The 27,899-nt window shown below is 39.8% G+C and overlaps 2 protein-coding genes across 2 annotated transcripts; one reads left to right on the top strand and one right to left on the bottom strand.

Moving 5' to 3' along the window:
- Positions 1-418: 418 nt before the first annotated feature.
- On the bottom strand, positions 419-4,316 carry hapln2 (hyaluronan and proteoglycan link protein 2; the record flags this gene model as incomplete). Its single annotated transcript, XM_084558021.1, has 6 exons — positions 419-809; positions 2,406-2,588; positions 2,678-2,794; positions 3,009-3,365; positions 3,958-4,062; positions 4,283-4,316. 6 exons carry the CDS (start codon positions 4,314-4,316, stop codon positions 532-534), a joined length of 1,074 nt encoding a protein of 357 aa, XP_084414147.1. The 3' UTR covers positions 419-531.
- A 10,863-nt stretch (positions 4,317-15,179) lies between these two features.
- rhbg (Rh family B glycoprotein) lies at positions 15,180-26,136 on the top strand. Its single transcript, XM_084557451.1, has 10 exons — positions 15,180-15,611; positions 19,475-19,661; positions 19,975-20,125; positions 20,363-20,510; positions 20,808-20,974; positions 23,035-23,172; positions 23,462-23,595; positions 23,685-23,806; positions 24,437-24,510; positions 25,462-26,136. The coding sequence occupies exons 1-10, from the start codon at positions 15,422-15,424 to the stop codon at positions 25,558-25,560; spliced, it is 1,410 nt and encodes a 469-aa protein (XP_084413577.1). The 5' UTR covers positions 15,180-15,421; the 3' UTR covers positions 25,561-26,136.
- The last annotated feature ends 1,763 nt before the right edge of the window (positions 26,137-27,899 follow it).

Here is a 27,899-nt window from a genome sequence, read left to right as displayed (position 1 = left end):
CCCTAAATGTGATTCATTTTTTAACAGCTCACAAAAACATTTAATTGAATTTAATTAAAAAATAATGTATTTTCATGTGGGGATATTTTTATTTAATATATTAAATTCCATGTAATTAATTTACATATAAACCTGTCTATTCTTTGAATAACCTTTAGCTGCTTGATTGAGCTCACAGGGTCATGTTAAATGGGGGGCAGACACCATGAAGGCTGTTACAATGATCATGTATGTACATTAACACGATTTTTACAGATGACTTTTAGTCTGCTAATTATTCCCTTTGTTGTAGCAGATTGTGTCATCTAGAATAACTATCAAACACTATCCTTTCTTGCTTCTAAATACGTTCTGGGCTTTATTTTCTGTATTCAACTAGTAGCACAGAAATTGGGCCTTTAGTTAGCATCCAGTGTTATTTGACTACATGTTGAAGTATAAACTGTGCAGTGAATCCTTGGTTTCTCTGGTTTTCATACTTAAATACACAGCTCTGTTGAGACACTGAGGTAATACTAGTATTTATGGGGGCTACCTATAGCAATAGGCTCCGTAGAGATGTGTTGTCTTGTTGGGGAATCCAAATGAGCGCACCCCTGCCTCCGGAATGCCTCCACATCGCTTCCTGGGGTTGCTGATGGGAAACCGCACACTGCCGTCTTTTAGCCAACCGCCATCGCACTGGTCATGGCTTTGGAAATGCCAAGCAGCGTAAAGCTGGCCAACCAACGCCAACTCAGCCCCCTGACGTTTGCAAGCTTGTCCTGCCTGCTCGAAGGAGAAAGACCCGGACATGTAGAAGACAGAGCCTGTGAGGGCAGGAAAGATTTATATAATCACATACAGAGAAACAGGCTGTATTCACATAAATGCAGACATAAATTTGTTCAAAAAGAAAACCTGTGTGTATTGTTTTGCAAGGTCAAACTTGTGTGTCAGATTTTTTCTGACAATAGTGAAAGTTTCCAGGAAAAGGATGGTGAAGTGTTTCCCAACAGATGAACTTGTTTCCTTCATGTCACGGCAACAGACTCTGATGTCCTCTGTCAAGCTACAGTCAATCCCATTAAAGGTCAGCCTACTGCTACAGAGTTGACGTCATAAATCACTACTGAATCACTACAAAATAAGTATGTAACAATATGCTTCTCTTCACAACACTACTTAGAAAATCCACATTGTGACAACTTCCCTGGAATCTGGGAATTGTTTCATCAACAGGAAAGAGCAATACTTGGAAATGAGTCTGATGTGGACACTTATAGTAGAAGAAACTGTCACTGCAATGTCAAAACTTTAACAGTGAACGGCTGCACAAGACTGCTCTCTCTGGGCAAAGTTCAATTATTCTATCTCCAATTCTCTATTCCCTCCATTGGCTCCCGGTCCATTTTAGAATTCATTTTAAACTTTTAATGTTTGTTTTTAAAGCTCTTAACGGCCTCGCCCCATCTTGCCTATCTGAGATGCTGACCATTCGCGATTACGGTAGAACTTTGAGGTCGTCCAATCAACTTATGTTGGAAGTGCCCAGGTCAAAACTTAAACACTGGGGAGACCGAGCCTTTTCAGTTTCTGGACCTAAACTCTGGAATAAGCTCCCCAGTGAGATGCGTATCATTACTGACCTGGGCCTTTTTAAATCAAGACTTAAAACGTATCTTTTTAAAATGGCTTTTAGTACCCAGTAGTGTGGTGACACTTTTATATTTATTTTTATTTATTTTTATTTTACTTTTTATCCTCTCATTTATTGTTTTTATTTTCTTTTTAAGCTTTGTTTTACTACTGTACTTGTTTTCCGGTGTGTTGTTTTAAATCATTGTTTAATCTGTTGTAAAGCACCTTGGTTCACCTATCGGTCGATGTAAGGTGCTATATAAATAAAGTATATTTACATTTACAATTACATTTAATATTTAAGATCTGGTATTTTCTAATATCTCTCTTTCCTTTAACCTAATTACATTAAAAGCCAGAAAAACAACCATACATTGTGATAGTCCCTTAATACTTCTCTATAATGTCTGTGGTTCTCTGCAAAAGACATTGTTAGTTTGAATGTGGCTTGAGAACTTTGTAAAAAAACCTGCTGGATTCCACAGTTTTAAGCAAATATTGCTGAAACAGGAAAAAATGTTGGAATGGGAGCTCATTTCAGCAGTGGTTCATTTCAAAAGACTTTGATCATTTTGTTCATATACTGTCTTGAAGCCATTTTTATGTTCGGCTCTGGAAGGAATTCTAATTTTGAGTCATGCAACCGCTAATATCACGGCTGTACCTGCTGATGAAAAACACTAAAATAATAAATGTTGTGATCATAAGTAACGGGCATTTCATTTTTACTGATTATATTAATTTTTGTCCCTTTAAGGTCCAGGGTACCTTGCTTCTATGCTTACCAGCTGTTTGGGAGGTGAAGCAGAAAGCATCAAACCGATCATGATTCTTGTCTTTTGTCCCATAGCTGCGAATGCCTGGGTTCTGTTCTCCTCCACACACTGGTCGAGGTTGAATGATTGGGTAACGAACGGTGCCATCCTGTAGCCAACCAGCGTTACACCAGTCCAGACCATCGGCCCAGGCTGCAGGAGGAGGAGGATACTGAGAGGTGATCTAAGATAGCTTATCAAGCTGTAAACAACCTTGATTTATGGGAGGTAAACACTGTTACCTCTGAAAAGCTGGTCATACGTGGCTAATGTACCATCTTGCTCTGCACAGGCCTCCTTGGCTTCATGGAAGGTGAATCTGTAGCGGCCATTTTTACTCTGATATGGGAAAACCACACCTAGAAACAGAAAGACTGTTCTCAGTGTTTATTTTCCCAGAGACTGCCCCTATTTGTGTGAATGCCCCCATGTCGAGTTGGTGTGAGAACATTTGAAACACACATACTGCATCATTTACACCAGTATTATCTCTATTATTATCACTCATTTGTATTTTGATATGTAAACTTGATCATTTCAGACACCAGAAAGGGTTGTTGTTGCTTCAGTTACCTTCAATCCTCAAAATAATGACAACATTCTCATCCTCAATGCCATTGATGAGCTCACAACGATACGTGCCGCCATCTTCCAGCGCAAGATTGCTGAGTTGCAAGGAGGCGTCCATGGTGTGGGCCTTCCGGAGAGAAGCCCTCTGTCCAAGATGGCCGTATGGCTTGAAGGCATGTGCATTTGATATCATGATGATGTTCTCCGGCCCAACATGTCCAGGCTCCAGCTTTGTCCATTTAACCTTGTAATGGCTTGGTCTGGATATGAGGATACACGGCAACGTGACGTTATCTCCCCTCCGACCGGTAATTTCTGGGTACACCAGTGGCTCAAGGAGATATTTTAGCTTCCTGGGTGCTGTGGGTGAAACAGCATCCTGTCAACGCCTTGGTGTTACTTTCAAAAAGGCAAGCTGATATGCAAAAATGAAAGCAAAGGAAAACTGCAATAAAAACTATTATAGGCTAAATGAAATTACTCTTAATTTTCTTTTTGTTCAAGCTTTATGTTCACGTTCACATTAGCACAAAAGAGCAACAGGCTAGAAGTAGTTTTCAATGGAAGGTGATATGACATTTGAAGCCCACCATTTGACACACTACATTTGAGTTGAACTGGCTTCAGTTTGTTTTCAGGGCTCCATGGCGACATGTCAACTAAAACAGATGAAGACATCCAGCCACATCAATGAGCGCATGAGCAACACGTGGCGACAACTTTAGCCGCCCACAGTGTGAACGTAGCATAAGTGGGAAGATTGGCCTGATTGTGTTGCTGGTGTTAGATTAATGTCATGCTATCACAGTCTTCCACTGTGTTCCTCAGTGTTTTAGTATCTATGAGTTACAGTCTGGCGTTTCATCAGCATTCCAACTCACAGTTCAGGTCATGGCATGGCGCACTTGGCATGGGCTAAGCCAACACATTCTTACATTCATTAGTACTCTACCTTCTCTGTTGGGGTTATATATAGCCGAAGACCAGGTGAAGCAGCTTGACATCATGAGAAAAATCACAACACAGTTCATTACGAGGGGCGTCACTCTCCCAGCTCCTACGATTCATCAGAAAACACATAACATAGTTCTTACTGTGATTCAGTCTTATGTGCACAAAAAAGAATTGCACTATGTCCTTGCACACCACTTTGTCAGTGAGTCAGTAAAACTGTCTGTCAGGATTAATAGTTCAAACGTTTTTTGGCATGGCATGGCAAACTACAGGGTACTGTCTACTTCCTTCAGTCTTAAATCAGAAAGGGCAAACACAAAAACCTGTAGAGATGAGATGATGCAGTTGTCCGGTCATCCTCCCGCGTTGTCTGACATGACGAAGACCTTTTTCAAAGTGTCCAATCAGAAAATTCCTGGATTATTCTAAACATTCTTCATCCCTACTCTTTATCCCTGATGGCTCCTCTGTCCAAAAACAGAATGCTCAGCCCATTCTCACACACTCTCTCCCTCGCTCCCTCTCTCTCTCTCTTTTCTCTCTCGGGTCATATGGCCCACGCTGTGATCAACAATGTGTAAACAGGACTGTTGTCCTCTCCGGCCCAGATGTTAATGACCATATGAATGTCTGACATTTAGAGGCTTTAATTCTGTTTTCCTCTAGTTTTTTCGTTCTTTTTGTGGAGAAAATAAAAAGAGAACTGAGATAATTCAAAGTTTGAGTAGTTTATACTATTTGAGTACCTGTGGATATTAGTGTTGGCCAACTGTTGCAGGTCTCAAATTTCATACAATAGAACCTGGTCGTTCTATCTAACTTAAAGTTGAATGTAGAAGATAGTCACTGCACTTTGGAACACATCAGAAACATTAATGTAACACAATATTGTGTCTTTTCACTAGATCTTCAAAGACAGTGTGACATTATCTGACTTGTCTGGAGGCACAGAGGTAGCTGCTCAGTGTACGGCCACATTGTAAAGCATTCATTTAAAGGTGATAAACATTCCAAGATTAGGAATTGATATGGACAGGAAAAAGATTATTTACACCAGGTTTCTTTGACTCTAATATCAACCATTTACTTCCTAGTCAGAACAGGAGTGAACCAGACTGAGACAGGGCAAGCAATAGCAAGCAAGCTGTCATCTGCACCCAAGCTGGGAATGACTGTGACATCATAAAAATGTGCTTGCTGACTGTGACCCAACCTGTTTTTTTTTTTCTGTCGAAAAACTAAGTGCAAGTTAGCCAGACATGCACATGCAGGCTTAAAAAGCATTAAACTTATGTTGAAAGAGTCTTTTGTCTTTGGATAATGTGTGATATATCAAGCAGAAGTAGGACCAGTTTGTTAAGTCAAAGCATACAAGAATCAGACAGAACTAGTATCTTGGTCTCTACAGCTGCTACAGACTGACTAACAAAGGTTTTCTGTGAGCAGAGAATATTTTCCAGATTGCTGATACATTAGGAACTCAGGGAGTCACTTCCAACTGGAATTACTGAGTTGAAAAAAACACTTGAATGTACCCAAATGGTTGATAAGTAGAAGGATGGTGCATTTACTGTCAAGGTTGAAGAAGGCCTAAAATCTTCCTAGTGGAAATTCACTGAAATCCAAGCTACTAGTATGAACATTAGGTGGTAGAGCAGGTGGTCCACAAAGCAGAGGGTTAGGAGTTCGATACCCGGTGGTCCACATGCCGAAGCTTCCTTGAGCAAGGCACTGAACCCCAAGATGCTTCCTGTGCCTGCCACTGGTTTGTGAATGTGGGTGACTGGGATTATGTTAGCAGTTTTCACGAGAAAAGAATCACATGTATACCCCTTCATCTGGCATTTATGACCTCAAATGGAAATGTTTGACAAGGTCCAAGTTCACTTGAGGTGAGATGTTTTTGCTGACATTTACACAAATGGTGGAGGATGTTGATTAAAATAACATGATCCCTTTACAGGCACGCGTTGAAATACTTGGAAATTCTAAATTTCAACCTTAGAGTGTTATTAAAGGACATAAAAGGACTTTTTTATGTTGGTGACGTTTTTCAACATTTTTGTAGAAAATCAAGGTCAGTGAAGTTACCATATACTGTATAGTTCCTTGCCTTTAAGTGGTAAACAAATGTTAACATGTGTTTAGACCATTAGAACACAAGTGCTGATTCAGGCACTTGTCAACATACACATTATCACATTAGACAACATTAGGACACTTCTTCATGGTGCCTATGAAGCAGTTACGCTCAGTGTTCATGCAGAGGTGGACCTTGAAGACCACATTAGACCCTGATTTGACCTGGGAATGTTGCCTTGATCTTTGCTGCTTGGCTGGGTGAAAACCCCATGCTTCTATACCTCACTGGGAGGCTCCAGGACACAGTTTAAAATGTGTGGAAGTTACCAAATATGGTTTGTTTGAATGCCAAACATTTTATGTACACAACTTAACATGTTGTGACCACAAGCTCACAAGTTACATTTGAAGGCAGCATGACACAGACTTCACAATGTGTACTTTTCAGCTACTGTTGCTGATGCTATACTCTGTATTGTTTCAAGACACCATTTTCAGTACTCGTAAAAGTGGATTATCATGATTATAATCTGTATCGAACTGTTTTATGTTCAAGAAACTGAATTCTTAACATGTTTTTTGTAAGATGAGACTTCATTAATTCTTCATGCATCATTTTACAGCAGCTACAGGATATACTGTAGACAAAGCTGGGTAGTCATTGTCATAGTTCAAAAGAAAGATATTGGCATCATTATTGTATTTACATGAGGTGTAATATTGCACATGAAAGCAACAAAGTAAAAGCAATATTTTTGATCACATCGGCTTGCTGCGTCTACACTGGCTCCTGCTGTCAAACAGCATACTGTATCAAACAGTGCATACCATTATGAGCCATCCCTGTACCCTGCAGACAACAAGCCTGCCTGTGTATTCCCAGAAAGCTCCTGCCAAAGAAGGCTATAGTGTGCATTCAGCCATCATTGTTATTGCCCAGCTAGCTCTGGGGCCAGTGGGAGAGGAAGCTGTGTCAGATCTGCCACCGTGGCCTCTAGGCACAAGGGTGGCATTGTGAGGGTCACTGTCTCCGTGCACTGACAGCAGGAAGTGTATGCGCAAACACCGTCCAATGTGGAAAAAAGATAAAATAATGGGATTCTTCTGTTTTTGCTAGTGTGGCTTCTCTATTGTGCTCAGCCATCAATGGGACTCTTTCTCGTTCTCCAATTAGTATTCGCACAAACACCTCTAGGTGACAACAGCCAACTGTCTCTGCGATCCTCAAGTCATCTACTCTATCTATCCATCTATCAGTCCTATACTGTAGTTTAGTTTTTAGTTATTTTTTGTAATGTAATGGTGTGATCATGTGTCTGTGAGAGTGTAAACCACTGCAATTGAATACTACAACACATGCAATAATTCATAATAACCGAAGCCTTCAAAGATTCACATTTTCATTGTCTTAGAATCAGGTCTACAGACCCACAAATTATGGGGGAAGTTCTCCTCCTTATTTCTTTCCTTTCACCATCGTTTAGAGAGCATCTCTGAATGGACTGCCTCAAACATACACAGTTCAACTGATGTGCTCTTGTTACCATCTATTTTATTCTTACGCTTTGGGTGTACTGGGGTATCCATGGCACTGGCAAGAAAGACACAGCCCTCACACATGCGAGGGGCATGGGCTGCAGCATCTGATTTACATTTAAAGGTGCAGACAATGAAACAGCTTGTTTGGAACAGGGCTAACACCACAGGTGTACAGACGTGGTAGAATAAACAACGTGTGCGGCATTTTTAGCAGAAATTTCAAAGACATGAGAGTTACATTAACAAACTAAAAAGGGGTCAAATATGGGAGATTGCATTCTGGGAGAAGTGAACATGGGTACAGGGGCCTGCATGTCTAGATTCAAAATATATAGTCCTTATCTCTGCTGGTCTCAGATTACTCAGCTTCTTGTCTGTTTTCATTCATTTATCCTCTGTGTACTTGCCTCATGCTCTTTCATTCTCATCTCCTGTCTTCATTTTAGCAGATCAGTTCTGGTAAATAGGCAGCAGACACATTGCCCTCTGCTGTTCAACACTCAAATATATATAAAAAAGGTTGATGGTAAATTATTTTCTCATCAAGGCAGCACAAATATTGTTTAATAAAAATGTTTAGTGTAATTAACTCAGTTACTTCAAGTACTAAACCCATGAGAGATTTGAAAACTTTTAAAGCCTATGTATTTCTCCATTCCTGTATTGCTTATGAAAAAATGAGGATCAGTCAGTCTAATCTTCTTTCTTGTCACTCAGTTTGACTGATTTCCTCTCAACCAGCTCTCTGCATCTGCTGAAAACTCATAGTAACTTATTCTAGCCTGCAGGTAAACTCTCTCTCACTATGTGATGTTTCATTTCCATTTGATTGATGGGTTCGTTTTTGGTACCCTTCAAGTTGGAGAAGGGCACCAGGAGGTCATTGCTTTCGAAACAACAAATCCTGCTGGGCATCACAGATTTAAAACAAATAAAAAAAAAACAAACAAAAAAAACACATTCTATGAAGAAAATAAACTGAAGCCTATTACAAGGTTTTTCTACATATATAAAAAGGTAATTTGTCATAAATAAGTGTTGAATGAGGGAACGTTCCTCCTGTCCACCTACAATAGATGAGTACAGCTGATAAAACAGCAGGTCTGCCTGCCTGCAACCCAGATGTAATATCAGTTTGCGTGGTGGTGCATCAGTGCGTGACTCTGTTGACGAAAGCTGGTGACAAGTGGTGGGGTCATGAAGGCGCCACATGGGTAAAAGTATGTACTTTCTAAAAAAACATTTCTATCACTCTGAAAGGCCCCCCCTTTGCCCCTTAAAAGACAGACTATCCCTGGAACTTTTTCAACATTCTTACAAATGGCCCTTCAACTGAAGTTCACGGTGAGAGAGACAGATTTTGAGCAGAGTGACAGATTTGCCTTTCTTACAGTTAAAAAGCTAAATGCTCTTGGCAGCTTGGAGAGGCTCCCCTGTCTCCCTGAGGGCTCCTTGTATCCTCCTGGTATCCGTGCAGGTAAATGCGGGTCCCTTTGTTGTCTTTGCATTCCTCACACATGTGTTCTGGAGTCTAACTGAACCTTTCACCAGTGTGAAATATGCCACATGCCTTTATGTTTTAAGAAAACTGTAAATGAAAGCCCATTCTTCCCTTCTGAGCCCTGTTGCTTTCATTCTTTTTACACTGTGAATGCTGGATAAGTGAACTTGATTTACTCTATATGCTATGCCAAACAGGTATGGAAACTTCTGATTTGACTTCTAAATAAGGCCTTTGACCAGACACTGTTGTTGGTGGTAATGAGAAGAAGAGAATAATAGAGATCTGGATGGAATGACGACCACAACCTGGGCCCTGGATGTGAAGAACTGGAGCTGAATGGGGTGTAAAGAGGGTCATGAAGTGAGATTAAAGCTGACAACAGCAGAGGAGAACATATTTAAAGTTTGACAGCAATGACACTCATTGGTTGAGACTGTGGCAAAATCCGAAGAGAGAGAGTTGCAAATGATAATTTCTCAATTTCAGAGAGACCATAAGCTCACTATTAGACTGACCCAAATAGACAAAAGGTGCGGGTGTTAAAGCCAAAGAATGAGCTCAAAGACAGTGAATGCTTAACAGCGCTGAGTTGAACAAAGATCATCACTATGGGCAACCCATTTCATATTCCACAGAAATTGTTTAGATCCCAAACTGATCAAGTATCTGTGGGATGATCCACAGAGGCCCCTCCCCTCAACCCATAGGACCCAAAGGCCCCCACTAACAACATTCTGTTACCAGACACCACAGGACACCCTCAGAAGGCCCATGTCCATTCTCTGATGAGTCACAGCTGTTTTGGAAGTGAGACCTACACAATATTAGGCAGGTGGTCATAATTTTATGCCTGATCAGTGTATAAAAACATCATATATTTTTGTCATTTTTATCTGACAGATGACAGATGTTACCTATAGATAAATAAATAATTCTCTACAGTCGGACCCATTGATGGCGTCTTTAATTCCTCTCTTCTTCTTATCAGCTTCCATTCCAGAATGTGGGTGGGACATATTGATTTTTTTCCCTCAGTGCCATATTTTGCACTGTGCATGTTATCTCTGTATCATTAACGCATTTTTGTGATGTCTAATTCACGTGGTGTGCTGACGGTTGTCAGGTGGTCAGTGTTATGTCTCCTTTGATTCTCTCCATTATATTTTTAAGTCACATTTTCCTGGTATGCTGATCATTGCGAGATGTGTGACTGTCACGAGTCTTCCAGCCGACATGCTGGCTGTCCTCTGATTGACTTCTCTGATTCTCTTCTTTGCCAGGTGTTGCGAAATATTTGATTGATGCTTAATTCTAGGAAAAGTGCCCTTGGCACTTAAACATTATTTAAATGAACTACTCAAGTCAAATCCAGAGGTCCTGTTCGGGGTTAATGTAAACTGCACACTTAGAAATGTAAAGAAGTTAGTTAGAACTCTTTGAACAAAACAGCTGGGCACAAACATAGGTCTGGACGAAGCAAGCGACTGATCATGTGACCTATTGTCCTTAACATTGGGCTGTTTACTGAATTGATGCACCTCAAGCTCTTGAGCATATCACTTACCAGTTAGTGTAACACATAAGTGCTAGTTGCACCGGTAGATAGAGATCTGAGAACAGAGACAGTTGAGAGATAACTCAACGTTCCCATACCTGTTTTGCCCTGTTTAGCCTGTGGAGCACAACTGAACCTGTAGGCAGCCGTGAAGCACCCCTGAGCAACTGTGAAGTACCTATACAACTTCCTAATGTATGTTATCTCAGTGTTACATAACAGGCAGGTTTAGTCTTGCATTTATCTCTTTTCATCTGGTGCCAGGCTTCTTGATGCCTCCATGTTGTTACCCTACTACTGCACCCTTCTTCCTCTGATTGGGAGATTGTTTTATCAGTGGGGCTCAGGAGCCATGCTGGACTGATAAAGTGACAAGAGGCATCCACTACCACGTGGCATGCATGTTTGAACTTCTGGAGCATCTCTGAGTTCACAATGAGTCAAGAGACACAGCCACACGTAACAGACAAAACTATGGCAGATAAAATGTGCATTCAAAGGAGAGCATCTGCATAAAAGCATTCAAAGTATTACGCGTATATATATATATATGCACTGAACTGTGTATTATAATTATAATTACGACATTATTGGGGTGGAACAGTGGTGTGGTAGTAAACACTGATGCCTCTGGGTTCTAATCCATGGGCTAACTGGGCCATTCTGTGTGGAGTTTGCATGTTCTCCCTGTTTCTGCGTGGGTTCTCTCCAGGTACTCAAGCTTCCTCCTATCCTCCAAAGACATGCTGGTTAGGTTCATTGGTGACTCTAAATTGGCCTTAGGTGTGAGTGTGAATGATTGTCTGTCTTTTCTGACTTGCCATCTTGATTTATTGTGTATAGTTCTAATTAAAAAATGTCAGCAAGCTAACAGATTAACTAAGATCGTTGCTTCAGTTCCAGCGGCCAGCTTCTCCACTTGTACGTGGTAGCTGATTAATGTGGGGGAAAATAAAAATTAAAATAAAAATAAACCATGAAAATAGTTAAAATAGTTTGATTCCACACATATACTGTAGTATTCAGCTATGACTTAGCTTTGCTTGTTATCACATAAACTTAACGTGGAATTTAAAGTATTTTAGGCATTGTTAACAATCGTCGAACATGAGTGCCATAATGACACAGACGCTTTGTATTTTTTTACTAGCACGAAACTCACAGTAGATTTCAATTATCTGCAGCAGGCTTCTTCAGCTGAGTAAGCTCCGGAATTACAGAAACTCTCGGCATCTCTCTGGTATTCAACAGTAAAAAGCTATAATCGATGCTATCATACCGGCCCATCACACAGGTGATGTCAGATAATGGTACAAGATGGCAGTACAAAAGTGTTTGGTTGAACAAGCCTATTGCTGTAAACATTAAAATAAGTTTTGTAAATTGCATCCTATTTTTGTAATTATTTCCGTTAGTTTCAAAATGTGCACTGTAACAAGATATTTATTCTCTATACAGCTGATAAACCAGAGATATTTTTACTTTTATGTGTGTTTGACTGTACATGAGACCTTTAATATCCTGCATCAGTTTAATGTGTAATTTGTGCATGTCTGCAGAAAAGCATCCACATCATAAGATATAGACATCAATGCTAGGGGCAATGTAGAGGAAATATGTGAAACTCTTGAAGACAAGCTTGTAAATCAAGTCCACAATCAGGCACAGTAAAGAAGCCCAGTAAAGTAAAAAATATGCGAAAAAAAGAAAAGAAAAAAAAAGAGATTTGTGCCAGTTTAGATGCGGAAACATGCAAAAATAAATGGAAATACGTCTTGTTAAGTCTGTGCAAGGCAGAAAATGTTGGAGTAATTGAGTGGGGAGCAAGTGGATGCTTCTGTTGAAAGAAAGCTGTTATGTGGCACAATCTATGACAGTTTGGTATTAAAACTGCATTCTTTCTCAGGAGTCAAAATTCCTCAGTGTCAGAAATCAAACGTCTGTAAATTGTTAATCAAGTTCATTAGGCATCACAGCAGTACTGAAAGGAGCTAATACAGTATGACTTTCCATTCAGCTGTTTATACAAACATTTCAAGTCGCACACGATTAAACAGTTGCAAGAGCATTCTTCATGTTTGTTAATTTGTAATGCTGTTTTTAAAAACCTCCAATAAAATTTTACTGAATGGATATATTTTGTTGGGTAACAGCAGTCTAAATTTAGAGAACCCTATCAGATTTTTCATTTTTCATCTTTGTGCATTTGGTTCAAATTTATTTAACCTGATTGCTTTCAGTTACTCGTTCGAACACAGTTGTGATGTCTGTTTTCTTGCCTGTTTTCATTATAAATTCTGTCATTAATCACCGCACAGACATACAAAGAACGGACAGGTCATCTTAACCTGTTCTCCTTCAGCTTTTCCTGCAAAAATCTATAGGTATGTATAGGTGTCATTACAACACACTGATAGAATCTCCACCTGTGTGCCTGGCCACTGTTTCAAGAGGCTCAGCCTGTAAATGTTGGGGTTTCTTTTGAAGGCTTGTTGATTTAGTAATCTGTAACTCTAACTGCTGAGAAGTGATGAGGACTGAGATTGGTTCAGAAGAAAAGACAAGATGAGACACGTCTGCACCTCTTATGGCTTGGCGTCCAAATTTCTTTTGAATTAGCAATCCAACGACTGCGATTCAACCCTGATCTAAAGTTTAATAGGTTTCTCGTGACAAGTTTACAGCTACATCCGCTTGAATCAACTGTCCCAGAAAAGCCACTGTTATTCTATATTTTCATTGTTTTTCACAAACCCAATGAAAAATCCAAAACAAAACAGTAATGCTTCAAATGTAAATCTTTAAAATGCTTCAGAAATTAAAGTTTTATATTTTTAAAGCGGCTCAGTGATTCAGTTACACTGCGACAGTGTGGAGTTTAATGCAAAGTAATAGTTTATGTATATCAAAAATTCCTTTAAATTAATCATTAGAGTATTTTAATGGCATGTGTAAGGAAGTCATACTTCTTTATGCTTTAATTAAAGTAGTTTGAGTTTGTCACATAACATAAAGGGGTTGAACGAAGTGCACCAACCCACTACTTAGTAGAGACAGTGTATGTCTTGGTGATAGGAAGCTGGACAGACAGGATGCTGAGTTCACGGCTTCTCTTTGACGCCTGTGGTTCCAAGTGGTGATCGTCCAAATACCCCAAAATCATAACAGCATTCTTGTTCTTTTACCGGTCTGAAGAAAAGGCAGTCTGATGGTGGACATAGATACAGGTGTGAATGACATCTCTTTTGAAACTTTACATCTAGAGGAGGAGGAGGCACGCACATCCATCCTACAGCTTGTATGTGAATCACACAGTCATCTATGGTGCTCCTTAAAGTGCTCTTTAAAGGCACCGTCACGCCTGCATCCTGTCGCTATGTGAACGGCCCAGTGAATGGTCTATGTTGTTTCAGTGTACGGGTGACAGTGAACAATGTGTAAAGGATACAACAGGATTCCTTGAAAAGATCTGTATCAACAGTAAGTTTTATCTTACCAGCAGCGATGGCCTTCCCTGCCACTCTACTGCTGCCAGCTATTAACATCCCTTAAGAATTATATTGTTGTATTTGGTGTCATAATTCTTGATTGCACTAAATTTCCTGTGATGCAATACAAGTCACTGGGAGGTGGGAGTAAGAAAAAAATGCTTTAATACTAACATCCAGATATCAAGAGTTTTCATGAGAAAAATCTAGTGAACTACATGACTTGTCATTCTTGCCAAAAATTTGTTCATGCAGTAACAACGCTGTACTCGCTATGCATCTTCTTTTTAATGGTGTTGCAAATATAGTATTAGAAGGTCAACTTAAAGTGTCCAGTTCATATGTATAGCTCATAAAGACTGACAAAGCCTCAGTGATGTTGTCCACAGATTTTCCCGAAGTTTTGAAGCTCAATAGGGGTGGCACTAGCCGTCTCCATCTCGGCGTGATTCCATTCAGCTCCCAGCTAATTCAAAAACGAGGTGGAGCATGAGTGCAGTGAGGACTCCCGCTTGTGACTAAAAGCAGCCACGCCCTTAATTATGTGTGACTTAAAGCCTTGATATCTAAACCCACGGCAGTGTAAGAACAGCACAGAGAACTAAACAGAGTAGAAGTTTTGGACAGCAGTGGAAAATTTGTTAATTTGTTAATTTGTGGATATCGTGGAAAGAAACCAAGTTATTTTAAATATATTTATGTGCTCTGCCAAGCTGGTACATTTTCATGGGGGCTGTAGGTTTCTTTTAAACTTTTTCCAAATTCTGATAAAAACTTCTGTAATAAATGTAGGAACTGTATTAATTTTTTAGTGACTAATTGAAGAATTGGCCAGTGTGAATTAAAAAGGAGCCAAATGGTCACACTGCTTGGCAAATAAATGCATTGTCTGAAGTTAAAATAAGGTATGAATGTAATTAAAAAAGACATGGATTACTACTTATCAACTCATAAGGAGAGCTCAGGCATTTCAAACCACCTTAAAAGGTGGGCTAAGGGGGTGTGAAAGGGGTTGGCCAATGTAAATTGACCCTGCCCTATTAGGTCTGGTAGGTGTGACCAAGCGGTACAAAAACACACATGTAAGACCAGCTCTTGTGTTTGAACGTGAACTTGTTCTTCCACCCTCAAACGCAGACACACACCGGCATCCCGTCTCTGCACGCTTGTGTGTGTGTGTGTGAGAGAGAGAGAGAGAGAGCCACCTTCCAACTTTCTGTGCTGGATCTTTAATCCCTTTCAACCGCAACAAGCATCACTGAGCCTCTCCTCCTCATCTCACCGGGAAGAAAACATGACAGACTCCTCAACCAACATGCGGCTGAAGCTGCCGATCACCTGCTTCATCCTGGAGATCATCCTCATCATCCTCTTCGGCACACTGGTGGAGTATGACGATAACACAGACGCTGCAAGATGGAATTTGAACAGAAGCAGCTCTGATCATGACCCCATGCAAAATGAATTCTACTTTCGCTACCCAAGTGAGTGTGCTGTGGATGTTTGATGCTTGCTCAGGGTCATGGGTTATAGAAGGGTCAGGGGTCACTTATTTTATGATCATCTTCTGAACTGAATCGATTGCATGTAGATCTAGCAAATCTCCAGAGATAGGTTTGCATGTCACTCATACTAAATAACATAAAAAGTTTTGCAAGTGTGTATAACGTGTTACAGCTCAGTGAGCAGTGTGAACATATTTCTTGTAAAATACTTAAGGATGAGGATTTGAATTCTGTCAGTTTGTCCTGTAATTTAGAATCAACATTATGCTATTCTACACTTGAGTTGATGTCATGCAGTGAACATCAAAACAAAAGCCAGCAAATGTGTAAAATATAATGTATATGTATATATTGAATACTGTATATATTGAATCCATGGCTCTCCATAGCTAGCAATATTGCCTCTTGCTTTGGGGTGTGGCTGGATCCCAGTTTGCTTCCTTTTTAGAATGAAACAATAACCTAATGCTAATCACTTTGTTTCTTTCTAATCACACTTAACAGTACTCACTAAAAAAATCTCATCTTCTATTTCATGCTCCCTCAGTGAGTCTTACACACTTGTAAGTATGTCGTGTTTGCACCCAACATATTTGTTTTATCATGTTGCCACAGAAGAAGGTGTATTCTGTGTAAAAGGATGAGAAGCTGCAGAGTTACATCAAAGACACTGTCTTTTTCCTAATTGGATGACGCTTTTTCTTTTTGAATGCACATTTCATGGCTTGCACTATGCTGCTGTCTCATAAAAGCGGATCCTTTGGTTGAACAAGACCCTTTTGATTTATATGAATCGATGGTGTAGAAGAAAAGAAACCTTCTTTGCAGTCTGTTCATGCTCACAATAGCAATTACAAAACCAGGTTTCTATCAATTTACACTTGGTGAACTCAAAACTCAAAGTTGGTTTTGTTCATATATAGAAAACAATATGCTAATCAATTATGTTTGAATTTAGACTTCACTTTAGAATAATGTTTGTAACAGAAACATCTGCTTTCATTTGTCCGATCACACAGCTCCACCTTAACAAACCTAAGCTAACATGACTCAGGGCTGGTAGGCGCGTCTCTGTGAGACAGAGACAGCTGACAGTAGTCAATCTCTTGCTCTCTTTTGTGATGCCGTCCTGGGGCATAATATGGTACGAATGTAAAGAGACGAGATAACCTCTCAACCTCTATGTAACTAACTTTAGGATGAGTTAACGTCCAGGGTTTTGCAGGCACACACAAACACCAACACTGTTAACTCATTCCGAAATGAAAGCTTGCCACACAATTTTCATGTAAATGCATGCTGTGGAAGATAGGAGGAGCGTGAAACATGAAATTCTGGTTCACATCAAAGCATCAAACATGCCCTGATTTAATCAAAAGGGGGGTAATAGACACACTCTTGGTTTAGAAAGTATTTTCTGGGTGGATATCGCAAATGTTATTTTCTTCAAAAATTTTTTTTTTTAAAATAGCATAATATAAGCACGTGGATGCTTGTTTGTCAGCCAGGAAGTGCGTGGTGTGTTGGGAGTTGGAGTTGAGGAGCAGGATAGCTTTGGGGACAAAGGTGGCTCTCCTCCTCTGTGAACTGCAGGCGGGGCTATGCTAAGAACATGATTGCCTCAACATGTTAGTGTCGTTCCTGCATGCTGCTATTTAGATATCAGCATTTAACTCAAGGTGCCAGGTGTGCCAATGTAGTTTCACATTTGAAGACATATTGTGGTTGCTATTTAGCCATTTCCAGACTTGATTTTCTATGATTGGTGGAGAAAGTTGGTGAAAAGATTTGTGTCAACTCTTAACATTGTTGAACTTCTCTGCCCTCCAATTAGGCCCATATGAGACACAAAGGACACATCTTACGGTTACTTGTGTATGAGTCAGCATTGTACTTAACCAACTATCCACCCAAGCCCTCTTCCTATAAGGTGCTACGAGATAACAGTGTCACCCTACTCTGACAAAAGAGTCATTATTTGCACATCCACAAGATCCAAGCATAAAGGACGGTGATTTTAAGTTTTTGGACAAATGACACTTGGTCTCTGCAGGACTCCTGCAAACAAGTGAAGGTAACTGACTGTCTGAGACAGAAAAAAATAAGAGCAGCGGGTAAAGTGCCACTGACTTTAATGGTGTCAGTTAATCTTTAACCTGACACCTTCACTGTCACGGGAACTGAAACACAAGTTCACCGTCATGTTTCATGGATCTGTATACACAACCTCCGTCCTCTGTCCTTAATTCAGACACAGAAAAAAAATGTACAGTAAACAGACAGGTTCATACTGATATAAATTTTTTTTTTTCTTCAAAGCAGGATTTTTTACACGTTGTAAATCCAATGTTTGTGGTCATATGTGTTGTCTGTTCTATATGTTTCTGTGACATATCGACGGTATGGTCTACTGAAAATATGTCTCTCAAGGTTCCGTCTTGTGCAATATATTGCCTGAAGGTGAACAAAGGAGTCAAGTGATGAAAGAGGCTGTGTGTGTCTGAGAGGTCACAAGTATGATCCCAATGCCTGCAGCAGAAAAACTTTTCTTTTCTGTCAGTGCTCGTAGTTGTGAAACACTTACCATCTGATCATAGTAATAAACATTCCACACAGCACAAATATAAAATTTTAATAATGTGACAATAGGGCAATATGGTAGTTTTAAAGGCGGTCAAAGTTCCTGACACCATAAATAAATGAGTAATTCTTCATGTGCAGCAGAAATCTGCTAACATTAAAACTCGGATTCTGCCCAACAGAGCCTGTTCTTTCTTTGATTGTATGGTCCCCTCCTGTGCCACCGGGAATTGCGTGTATCTAGGCCAAAATGCCAACAGGGACGCTGGCAACACCTCTGCGTGGCTGTGCCAGTTGACAGTCACCATGGAAACAGCAGCCAAGGGCAATATTGTGTTTGGCAGATTGGGACAAATGACGATAAAAAAGATGATTAGAAAGCAGGGCTCAAAAATTACAAGAGTGTAAGTTGAGAAAGTATGGAATCCAAAATGCTTCTTTTGTAATATAACATAAAACTAGAACACAGTAGACCAGCCATATTTTGAACATATGGCATTGAAGCTACAGTTAACAAGTGTGAATATGCATATGGAAGACCTCCTCAGAACAGCCGCAGTATCACACAGGCTGAGTCACAACTGAACCTGATGTCCCCGTTAATGAACACTTATGTAAGTGCTCATTCAAAAAGAAAGACTGTTTTCAAGGACAAAGCCCTCAAGTGACACAGTTGTTGGCAGTGATTGAACTCGTTTGTTGATAGAAACTGGTGAGAAGAATATTGGAGGCTGATCTAATTGGCATCTTCTCTGAACTGCTGACTGCTTTAGTTTCACATTACATTTGCATTACAAAGTCCACCTATAATTGTAATAATATAATAAATTAAATAAATTCAGCCAGCTAACTGATATATTGATTAGCAAAAATAACTGGCAACAACTTAACAACTTAGTGGAGTATAGTGTAGTGGAGTGTCGCTCCAGCCCCTCAGCAACTCTCCTAGAGGATAAGCAGCAGACAATAAATAAACTTTACAGTTTTAGTAATTCACTGTTATTGTTAAATAACATGACAAAAAAATCTTTGGTCTTTGCTTTACAATTCTGAGGATACTGGATATCTCACAATAAAAAAGCCAATTTTGGGAAACATACATGCAGACTAGTTTACAAGGCACTAAAGAGGGCATTATTAGCAACATCGGTTGAGTCAGAGTTTGGTGTCATCTGCAAAGAAACTTGTTAATGTCTACTAACACTGAGTACCCACCTTCTGACACTACTTAATTTTACCTTGTGCTTTTTTCATTATCACAGGTTTCCAGGATGTGCATGTGATGATCTTTATCGGTTTTGGCTTCCTCATGACCTTCCTGCAGCGCTATGGCTTCAGCAGTGTGGGGTTCAACTTCCTGATCGCGGCCTTCGCATTGCAGTGGGCGACACTTATGCAGGGTTTCTTGCACGGTTTACATCACGGGAAGGTTGAAGTTGGAGTTTTGAGGTATGTGATAAACATGCACATATGAATGCACACAGCAGACTGAATATGCAACATATGTAAACTACTTTTGTTTGTTAGTCACTTACACTTCTAAGCAGGCGTGTACAATTCCTGGTGCACATTGGAAAACCCACAAAGACACTAATGCATGAAGAAATCTCTCATTATCCTTACTTTTGACTTTTTTGTCACAGTAGCTCAGTGTGCCATATATTATAGACATACAAAGGGCGAAGACAATGAAGATGCTAAAAGTTGTCCACGTTGTCCATGCTCTGCATTAACATACGTTCTTCTTTTTCTTCTTTTCCAGTATGATCAATGCTGATTTCTGTACCGGCTCCGTGCTGATCTCATTTGGAGCTGTTTTGGGTAAAACTAGCCCCATCCAGCTTCTCGTCATGGCACTATTTGAAGTCACTTTGTTTGCTGTCAATGAACATATCCTAGTGGGCTTCCTGGGGGTGAGTCACCATACAAATAGACACATAAACACATACAAATCTAAAGAAACTTTTTTATACTATATAAGTGTACGGAGAAATTCTCCATAAAACGGTATCACACTGACTCATAAAGAATCCACTTTTGCCCTAAAACACTTAATGTACCGACTGGTTTTTACCTGCATCCTTCCTATATTCATCAACTCTACTCCTGCACTCGGTATCTTCATCCATGTTTTGTACTTTTTGCTTCAGACAAGGGATGCTGGGGGCTCCATGACCATCCACACATTTGGAGCCTACTTTGGCCTGATGGTGACCCGAATCTTGTACCGGCCCAACCTGAACAAGAGCAAGCACAAGAACAGCTCAGTCTATCATTCGGACCTATTTGCTATGATCGGTAAGCATCTACAAAGCTGGACTTTTCTTTGGGAAATAAAAAGTTTGTATTGTTATAGCATCAGTTTTCTCACCTGAAAGAGTAACTATACATATTCAGTCGCTACAGTGTTAAAGTGTGTCTTCTTTCATCCTATTATTTCCTTCCTGCTTTAAAACCCCACTTTAAAAACACTGGTTGGTAACTGCATGGTTGACATGAGCATTTATCTGAAACATTGGGGCTATAGCTTGCAGTATTCAATTTAACTCAATAGTGAGGATCGGTACATTTTGTTTTTGCTATTGCTCCATATAGGTACCATCTACTTGTGGATGTTCTGGCCCAGCTTCAACTCTGCCATCACAGAACATGGTGACGCCCAGCACCGCACAGCCCTGAACACCTACTACTCCCTAGCAGCCTGCACTGTGTCAACTTACGCCGTGTCTGCACTCACAGCTCATGATGGCAAGCTGGACATGGTGAGGACTCATGGGTAAAATATCCAGAAAAGATTTTGTAACGTTTAGATTCTTGTCAACAGGGTGGCTCTCAGCTTATCAGAGTTTAAAACACATGACAAAGTTACTCCAGAGATAAAAGCTGATGAATTTATCACCTCGCCCCTCCAAACAATTTGGTCACATGGCTGTCTGTCAAGATCATCTATCAACAGTACATGATATCAAGGAACATTCTCGCACTGATAATAATCAAACCTTAGAGGGAAGTCAGCACAGCAACTTGTCAAAATGAGTGGAGATGGCATGTTGATAATAAAGACAAGCTAATCACCTGAGGGAATCGGTTTGCCTTGAGTGCATTCCACTGGTCACGTGGTGTGAAAGCAGCGTGTTACACAGACTCATTGTTCTGAAGTTCCTGCTGCACAAATCAGAGAGTCCCATCTGATCATCTGTACACATTTGCAAACAATTGTGTAGATACAGCATTTTTATAACACAAATTAATAAATGCAAATAAAATGTTTCCAAAAAATATCAACATCAGTAGAGAAAATAATATGAACCAAAAATGTCCCTTTTGAGCACAGTGTTAAGTTTTGTTTCCCGAAATCCCTCATTCATTCGTTCATTTTCTGTAACCGCTTGTTCTCTGGAGCCTGTCCCAGCTGTCATTGGGTGAGAGGCGGGGTACACCCTGGACAGGTCTCCAGTCTATCACAGGGCTAACACAGAGAGACAGACAACCATTCACACTCACATGCACACCTACGGCCAATTAAGAATCACCAATGAACCTAATGAGCATGTCTTTGGACAGTGGGAGGAAGCCAGAGTAAACCCACCCAGACACAGGGAGAACATGCAAACTCCACACAGAAAGGCCCAGTCGGCACATGGATTAGAACCCAGAACCTTCTTGCTGTGAGGCATCAGTGCTAACCACCAACACTGTACACGTGTTTGGTTTGAAAAGTCTATTTGTATTGCACGAAAAATGTCTCTGCTACATGGGTACTGATGTGTTCATTTACAATATTCTTTCAACCACCAGAATCACACATTTACTTCATTTCTTGGTGTACTGTTAAGTGGTTTATTTTAAATCAGCTAGCTGAGTTAGCTACTGAAAAAGTTTTAGAAATATTGCACGATGGACACCGCCCAGAAACCCAAAACAAGTCTCCACCCTCTTTCACTATCTGTTCATGTTATTTCTCAATACAAAGGTTTTACAAACAAAGACCAAGCGTTAATTGATGCAAAGAAGTTTATTGGTAGACAGGACTGAGGGAAATGGATGGAGAGATGAGGAGGTTGGAAGGGGATGGGATGAAAAGGGTCAATTCAGTTTTATTTATACAGCGTCAATAACATCGCAAATTGTCTCAAGACGCTTTACAAAACCCGGTCTGAAACTCCCGGAGCAAGCACTAAGGTGATGGTGGCAAGGAAAAACTCCCTTTTAACTGGAAGAATCCTTGAACACAACCCAGCTCACATGGAGGGACCCATCTGCTTAAGGCCAGCCGGGTAGAGGGAGAAAAAGAGAGAGAAGAGAGTAGCAGGAGGAACAAACATACATAGACAGATCTGACTAAAGTGTACATGTAGAATCTAATCTTGATACAAATACAAGATATAGCTGATATATGTTACATAAGAATTGGAAACTCTCATATCAAGGGGGATGGGATGAAAAGGGTCAAAGGGAAGACATCAGGGCGGGGAGGAATGTGTGGATGGATGACAGTAGGGCACATCTCAGGAAGATTTGAATCTTTGTCCCCTGGTTTCTGTAATGAAAGGTGGAAGAGGAAGAAAAGAAAGGAGGAATGGAGTGGGTAGGGGAACTGAGAACTGAGACAAACGGAGACACAAACAGAGAGAGAAAGAGGGTTAGGACACACCTTTATAAGTTCCCAAACTTAATGACATGAAGTACCATAAACCATACTTTGCCCAGTCAAGAATGACATTGTGGTTATTTCACAAGAGGTCAATTTTAGAAGCTGCATTAGAAAACTATTAACATAATATTAAAGCATCTATGGTTATACAAAATGTCTCCTTTTTAGGTTCACATTCAGAATGCTGCTCTGGCCGGTGGCGTCGCAGCGGGAACAGCTGGTGAAATGATGCTGACACCTTACGGCTCCATGATTGTCGGTTTCCTGGCTGGCATCATCTCTGTTTTGGGATTCAAGTACCTCTCAGTAAGCTTTTTTTTATTATTATTATTAATAATAGTTCAGTCATTGAGGGTAGTGTGCACATAAGAGACAGGCGAAGGACAAAACTGGGACCCTTACACTTTCAGCTAACCTTTAAAACGTATTTTAGAGTTTTGCTAAACTGTAACAACCCCACCTGTTGAGACTTAAAATGACTTCAGTGCACTTGGAAAGCTTAGGTATGTTAAATTATTTGGGATACAGATGCAGTCATCACTGTAATTATCACTGAAGAGAGACCACTGTCCCTCCTCTTCTCTTCCCACACCAGCCCATCCTGGAGGAAAAACTGAAGATCCAGGACACCTGCGGGGTTCACAATCTGCACGGCATGCCTGGTATCCTGGGGGCTATTGTAGGAGTGGTCACTACTGCTGCGGTATCTCGGAACGTTTATGGAGAAGGGTAAACAATCTCACCAAACCAATAAGTTATAAAGAATAGGGCTGCGTTAAATGGGAATTAACTCCATGTTTTAACTGTGTGTATTTCAGTTTGATCCACGTGTACCCTGAAGTGTATAATGAAGACAGAGATTTGTCTTACCAAGCTGGTATTCAGGCAGCTTCCCTTGCTATCACCCTGGGCATCGCTTTGCTGGGAGGGCTCATTGTTGGTAAGTGTCACCTCTTGCTCAGTCCATCATGAAAACACAAAGTGAAGACAAAAATGTCCTAAAAAGTTAAAGTGAAACATGGTCCTTGTAAAATGAAACATTTATGTAACGCCATGTAATGAATTTTAAAGTGAGGCATGTCAACACAGTAAAATACTGAAACAACTTAAACTTTTACTGTTCAGCTGACCCTGCAGCTGTTTAGAGGCTTGTGACTGGCAGAAAAAAAAATATAAGGCAAAAATGTATAACCTTTACTTAAGAAATGACAATGCAGATGCTGCTTGGACAGCATCTGAACACCACTGACCAGCTCAGCTTCACTTTCTTTCTGTTTTCCAAGACTCTCTTAACTGTGGATAAGATTTTCTCGTTAGCTAACTCATCACTCTGATTTAACACATCACTATAACAACCAACTTATGGTATCAGTGTGGTTATGTGTATATAAACAAGAAAACTTAATGCATTTTACATTACATTAAATCAAACACCTATCCACCAACGATGTCATGTCGTGGCTGATAATTTAAGTTTACTAAGACAACTAATGCATCAGTCAAAATTCAATTTCTCTGTTCACAGTCACAGAATACACTGTGTTTAAATAATCGCTTGTCTTGTTTTCAGGTTTCATCTTGAAACTGCCCGTCTTCGGTGCTCCTCGTGACACTGAATGCTTTGAGGACAGCATCTACTGGGAGGTGAGTTTGATGAAAGGGGGCTGTTGACTTTTTATTCGTCTATGGACTAAACATATAGTAAAAAAATACTATATGTGGAGGTTAAAGTTACCAATGATAAATCTATGATCAATTACCCAATACATTTCAAACTCAAGTAAAGAGCACAAATCACGGTGCAGTATTTAACCTTACAGCCAGATGGCGATGTTGCACCAGCTCTGAGATGTCACTGAGCGTGACGTTGCTGGCTTCCGTCAGTTGAGACAGTGCTGCTGTCTGAACACCAGGTGGCGCAAATTCCCCTCCACACAGAGTGATCAAGCAGGTGGATTACAGGAGCAGGGTCCCTCCTGGATCCCTCCTGGATGATGCCTGACCTTTTCAGTTTTCACTGACGTCTTTTAGCTTTCCCACCAGTGGATTCGGCGACCTGTCTGCTACTACACACAGCATTTAAATTCTCGAGAGCTACATGCAGATTTGTGCCTATTGTTTTGTAATATATTGTGTACAAAGAAAGTGCATGATTGTTGAAGGAATTGAAGGAATGGCATCGAGTATGATCTTCAGTTAACAGGTTAATGTCTACGTACCTTACAAATATTTGCATAAGCCTTATTTCACATTGTTCTATTTGTAATCTATATTTAATTTATTCTTAGTTCCCTGATGCATAAATGACATCAAATAATTCAGTACAGCTTTTAGTGAACCTTAACTCCAATTCCATCTATAATCATTTCATCTTTTTATTAAATATTATAATGGCGAACCAAAGACAGTACCTGCAGCACTTCAGAAAAGCAAGAACATTGACATTTAGAATGAAAATAAATGCCAAAAAAAAAGCATCTACCGATGTGCACCTTGAAAGATGACAATTAGACTGTATTTATTCTGGAAAATGGAATGATGTTTGAGATCAAATGCTATCGTAAAACCATCTCATTCATCTATTTTCTGTCTCAGGTGCCTGGCGAGGAGCCAAGCCATGACAACCAGCTGACTGTTGTGAGGACAGAGGAGTCGGAGAAGCTCAGCTCTTCTACGCACCCAAGGGAAGACTGACTCACGCACACACACTCTGAGATTTAATATCCCAGAGCCTGAGACCCTGTAGATTTTTCAAAAATAAAATGTACCCATATTTTTTTTCATGCCAACTGCGAAATTGTGTGTATTTTATCCAAACAAAACTCAAACATTTACTCTTAAAAATTCCCTTTATAGGTCATGTACACCTTCAACCACTAGAGCTTGATCTAGAGTTACATTATTCTTTGGGAAATGATAGATCTGTTTGTTGAAAGATGCTTTCTAATTGTCCCCTAAACCAGGCCAAGACATGGTTACAGAATTTAAATTTAATAGCCAGTTCAAACCAAAGACAAACCTGCAAAGCCAGAAACAGAGAATTAAAGGATAGGTTACATTTTAAGGTAAACCATTTTTTTTTTTTTTTTTAAAGAAAACTGTGTATGATTAGTTTGTTTTAGTATCTTTACATTATTTGTATGTTGAAACTTTAAGTAAAACTTGAAGAATGTTTAGATTGGCCCTGAACAGACTTCATAATAATAAATGATAGCTGTATTCAGCATATATGTAACGAAACAGAATTCTTTTCATACGTATTATGGGACTTTTTGTGACAAAATAAATTGCTGAAAAAGTACCTTACGTAGTAGTGTCTCATTTAATATCCATATTAAGTGTGTTTATTGTATTTTAATCAGGGATGAATCAAACGTGGTAAACATATTAATGACATCAAGTCTGAAGAATAATACTTAGGCCATTATATAATCTGGTCATTTTATCAGATAAAGAATAGAGACTGTGCAATCAAGTATCTGCTTGTTATGATGAAGGCCAGTCATCATTAGTATTCATTTTTCTTTGTTTTGAAGGCTTAATGACTGTGTAGCAATCATTGCAGAAGGGGTTAATGCCTTTAATCCAGATGGGGGTTCTCTATCTCTGTGTAATTTACAGTGTTTCACTTTTGAGAGTGAAACAGCTGAAGGAAGGTGGTGCCCTAAAATATGTTATGTTTTCAAGGTCTGTATACAAGAGGTGATTAATACAACTGAGGGATAAGGGGAAGAGGCGTTGTCAAAAACAAGCAATGTGTGCTCTTTTTGGTGGTGGCCAATATTATGACTTGATGGAATTCATTCTGAGCATAGTGTGCAGTGAGTGTGTAGTTGCACTACTTGCTATACCAGTGCAGTACGCAGTGTGTGTAATATCCAGTCTCATGACGGTGGCTATGGATCATTAGGTAGAGCATGTTGTCTACAAACCAGAGGGTTAGTGAGTGCCCAGAACAAGCCACATGCTTAAGTATCCTTGAGCAAGACACCGAACCCGCGCTATGTAAAAACAATTTATCATTTACATGACCACCAAGGCTATAAGAGCAAATTCAAAGCAATTATCACCTGGCAGCTGACAACAATACTCATGAATGTTATATTTCTACATGTCTATGTGAGATTATTTCACATTAAGCTAATTTATTAGTTGATTTAAATATTTCAAAACTCCAAGAGTAAGCTCAGAAAGCAACTTATCAGGTTTAGGGAAATGTTGTTGTTGGTGTTAAAAAAGGTTAGAAATTATTAGCATTGTAGTTAAGGTTATGGAAGATTCCTGGTTAAAAGAAACAATACTGACTGTGTGGCATAAAGAACAGCAGCCTCAAATGTAAAGGGAAGTGCTTTGTCCACCCGTTCCTCCACCCTGGCATCATAACAGTATCACTTGACTTTCTCCTTTGCACCTGTCATTATTACTACGACCACTAGAGGGTAATGTTGTACACATCACTTTGGGGATTTTGATGGAACAACTGCTGTGGGATGTAATACGCTGCTAAGATATTATGCAGTGTACTAAAAAATATGTATACAGTATATATACAGTATGTATATATAGACTATATATATATATAGTATGTATATATATAGAATATATATATATATATATATACAGTCTGTATGTTAAAAAAATATATTTTCTTAAGATCTATGTGTGTGCTTGTTTGTTCAAACATACAAACAAGTTTTGTCTACAAAGCCTACATTTTTTATCTGATTCCAAACTGTCTGTTTTAAATTCATTTCTTCATCATTAGATAAGCAACCTATTTGCATACCTTGATGTCCTTCTTGTTTGCCTGCTGCTATGTGGCACTAATCGCCCTTCATACAGAGGGCCCCTTGCAGGCTGCAGGGGCCTTGTCTGACCCCCCCACCCTGATTTGGCGATGGTACCTCTGCGTGAACAGGCTCCGCAGTCTTTTCCCATGAATCAGAAGACAGGTGGACAGCTGTTTACTGAATAGGCTCTCTTACTGAAGAGCTTAGCTGAGCTTCATAAGGCTAATTAAAATGCAAAGAAAA

This window comes from Chelon labrosus (genome assembly GCF_963514085.1).
Source record: "Chelon labrosus genome assembly, chromosome: 12".
NCBI classification, from domain to species: domain Eukaryota; kingdom Metazoa; phylum Chordata; class Actinopteri; order Mugiliformes; family Mugilidae; genus Chelon; species Chelon labrosus.
Note: the sequence above shows the minus strand (reverse complement) of the source record. Positions and strands in the feature narration are given on the sequence as shown.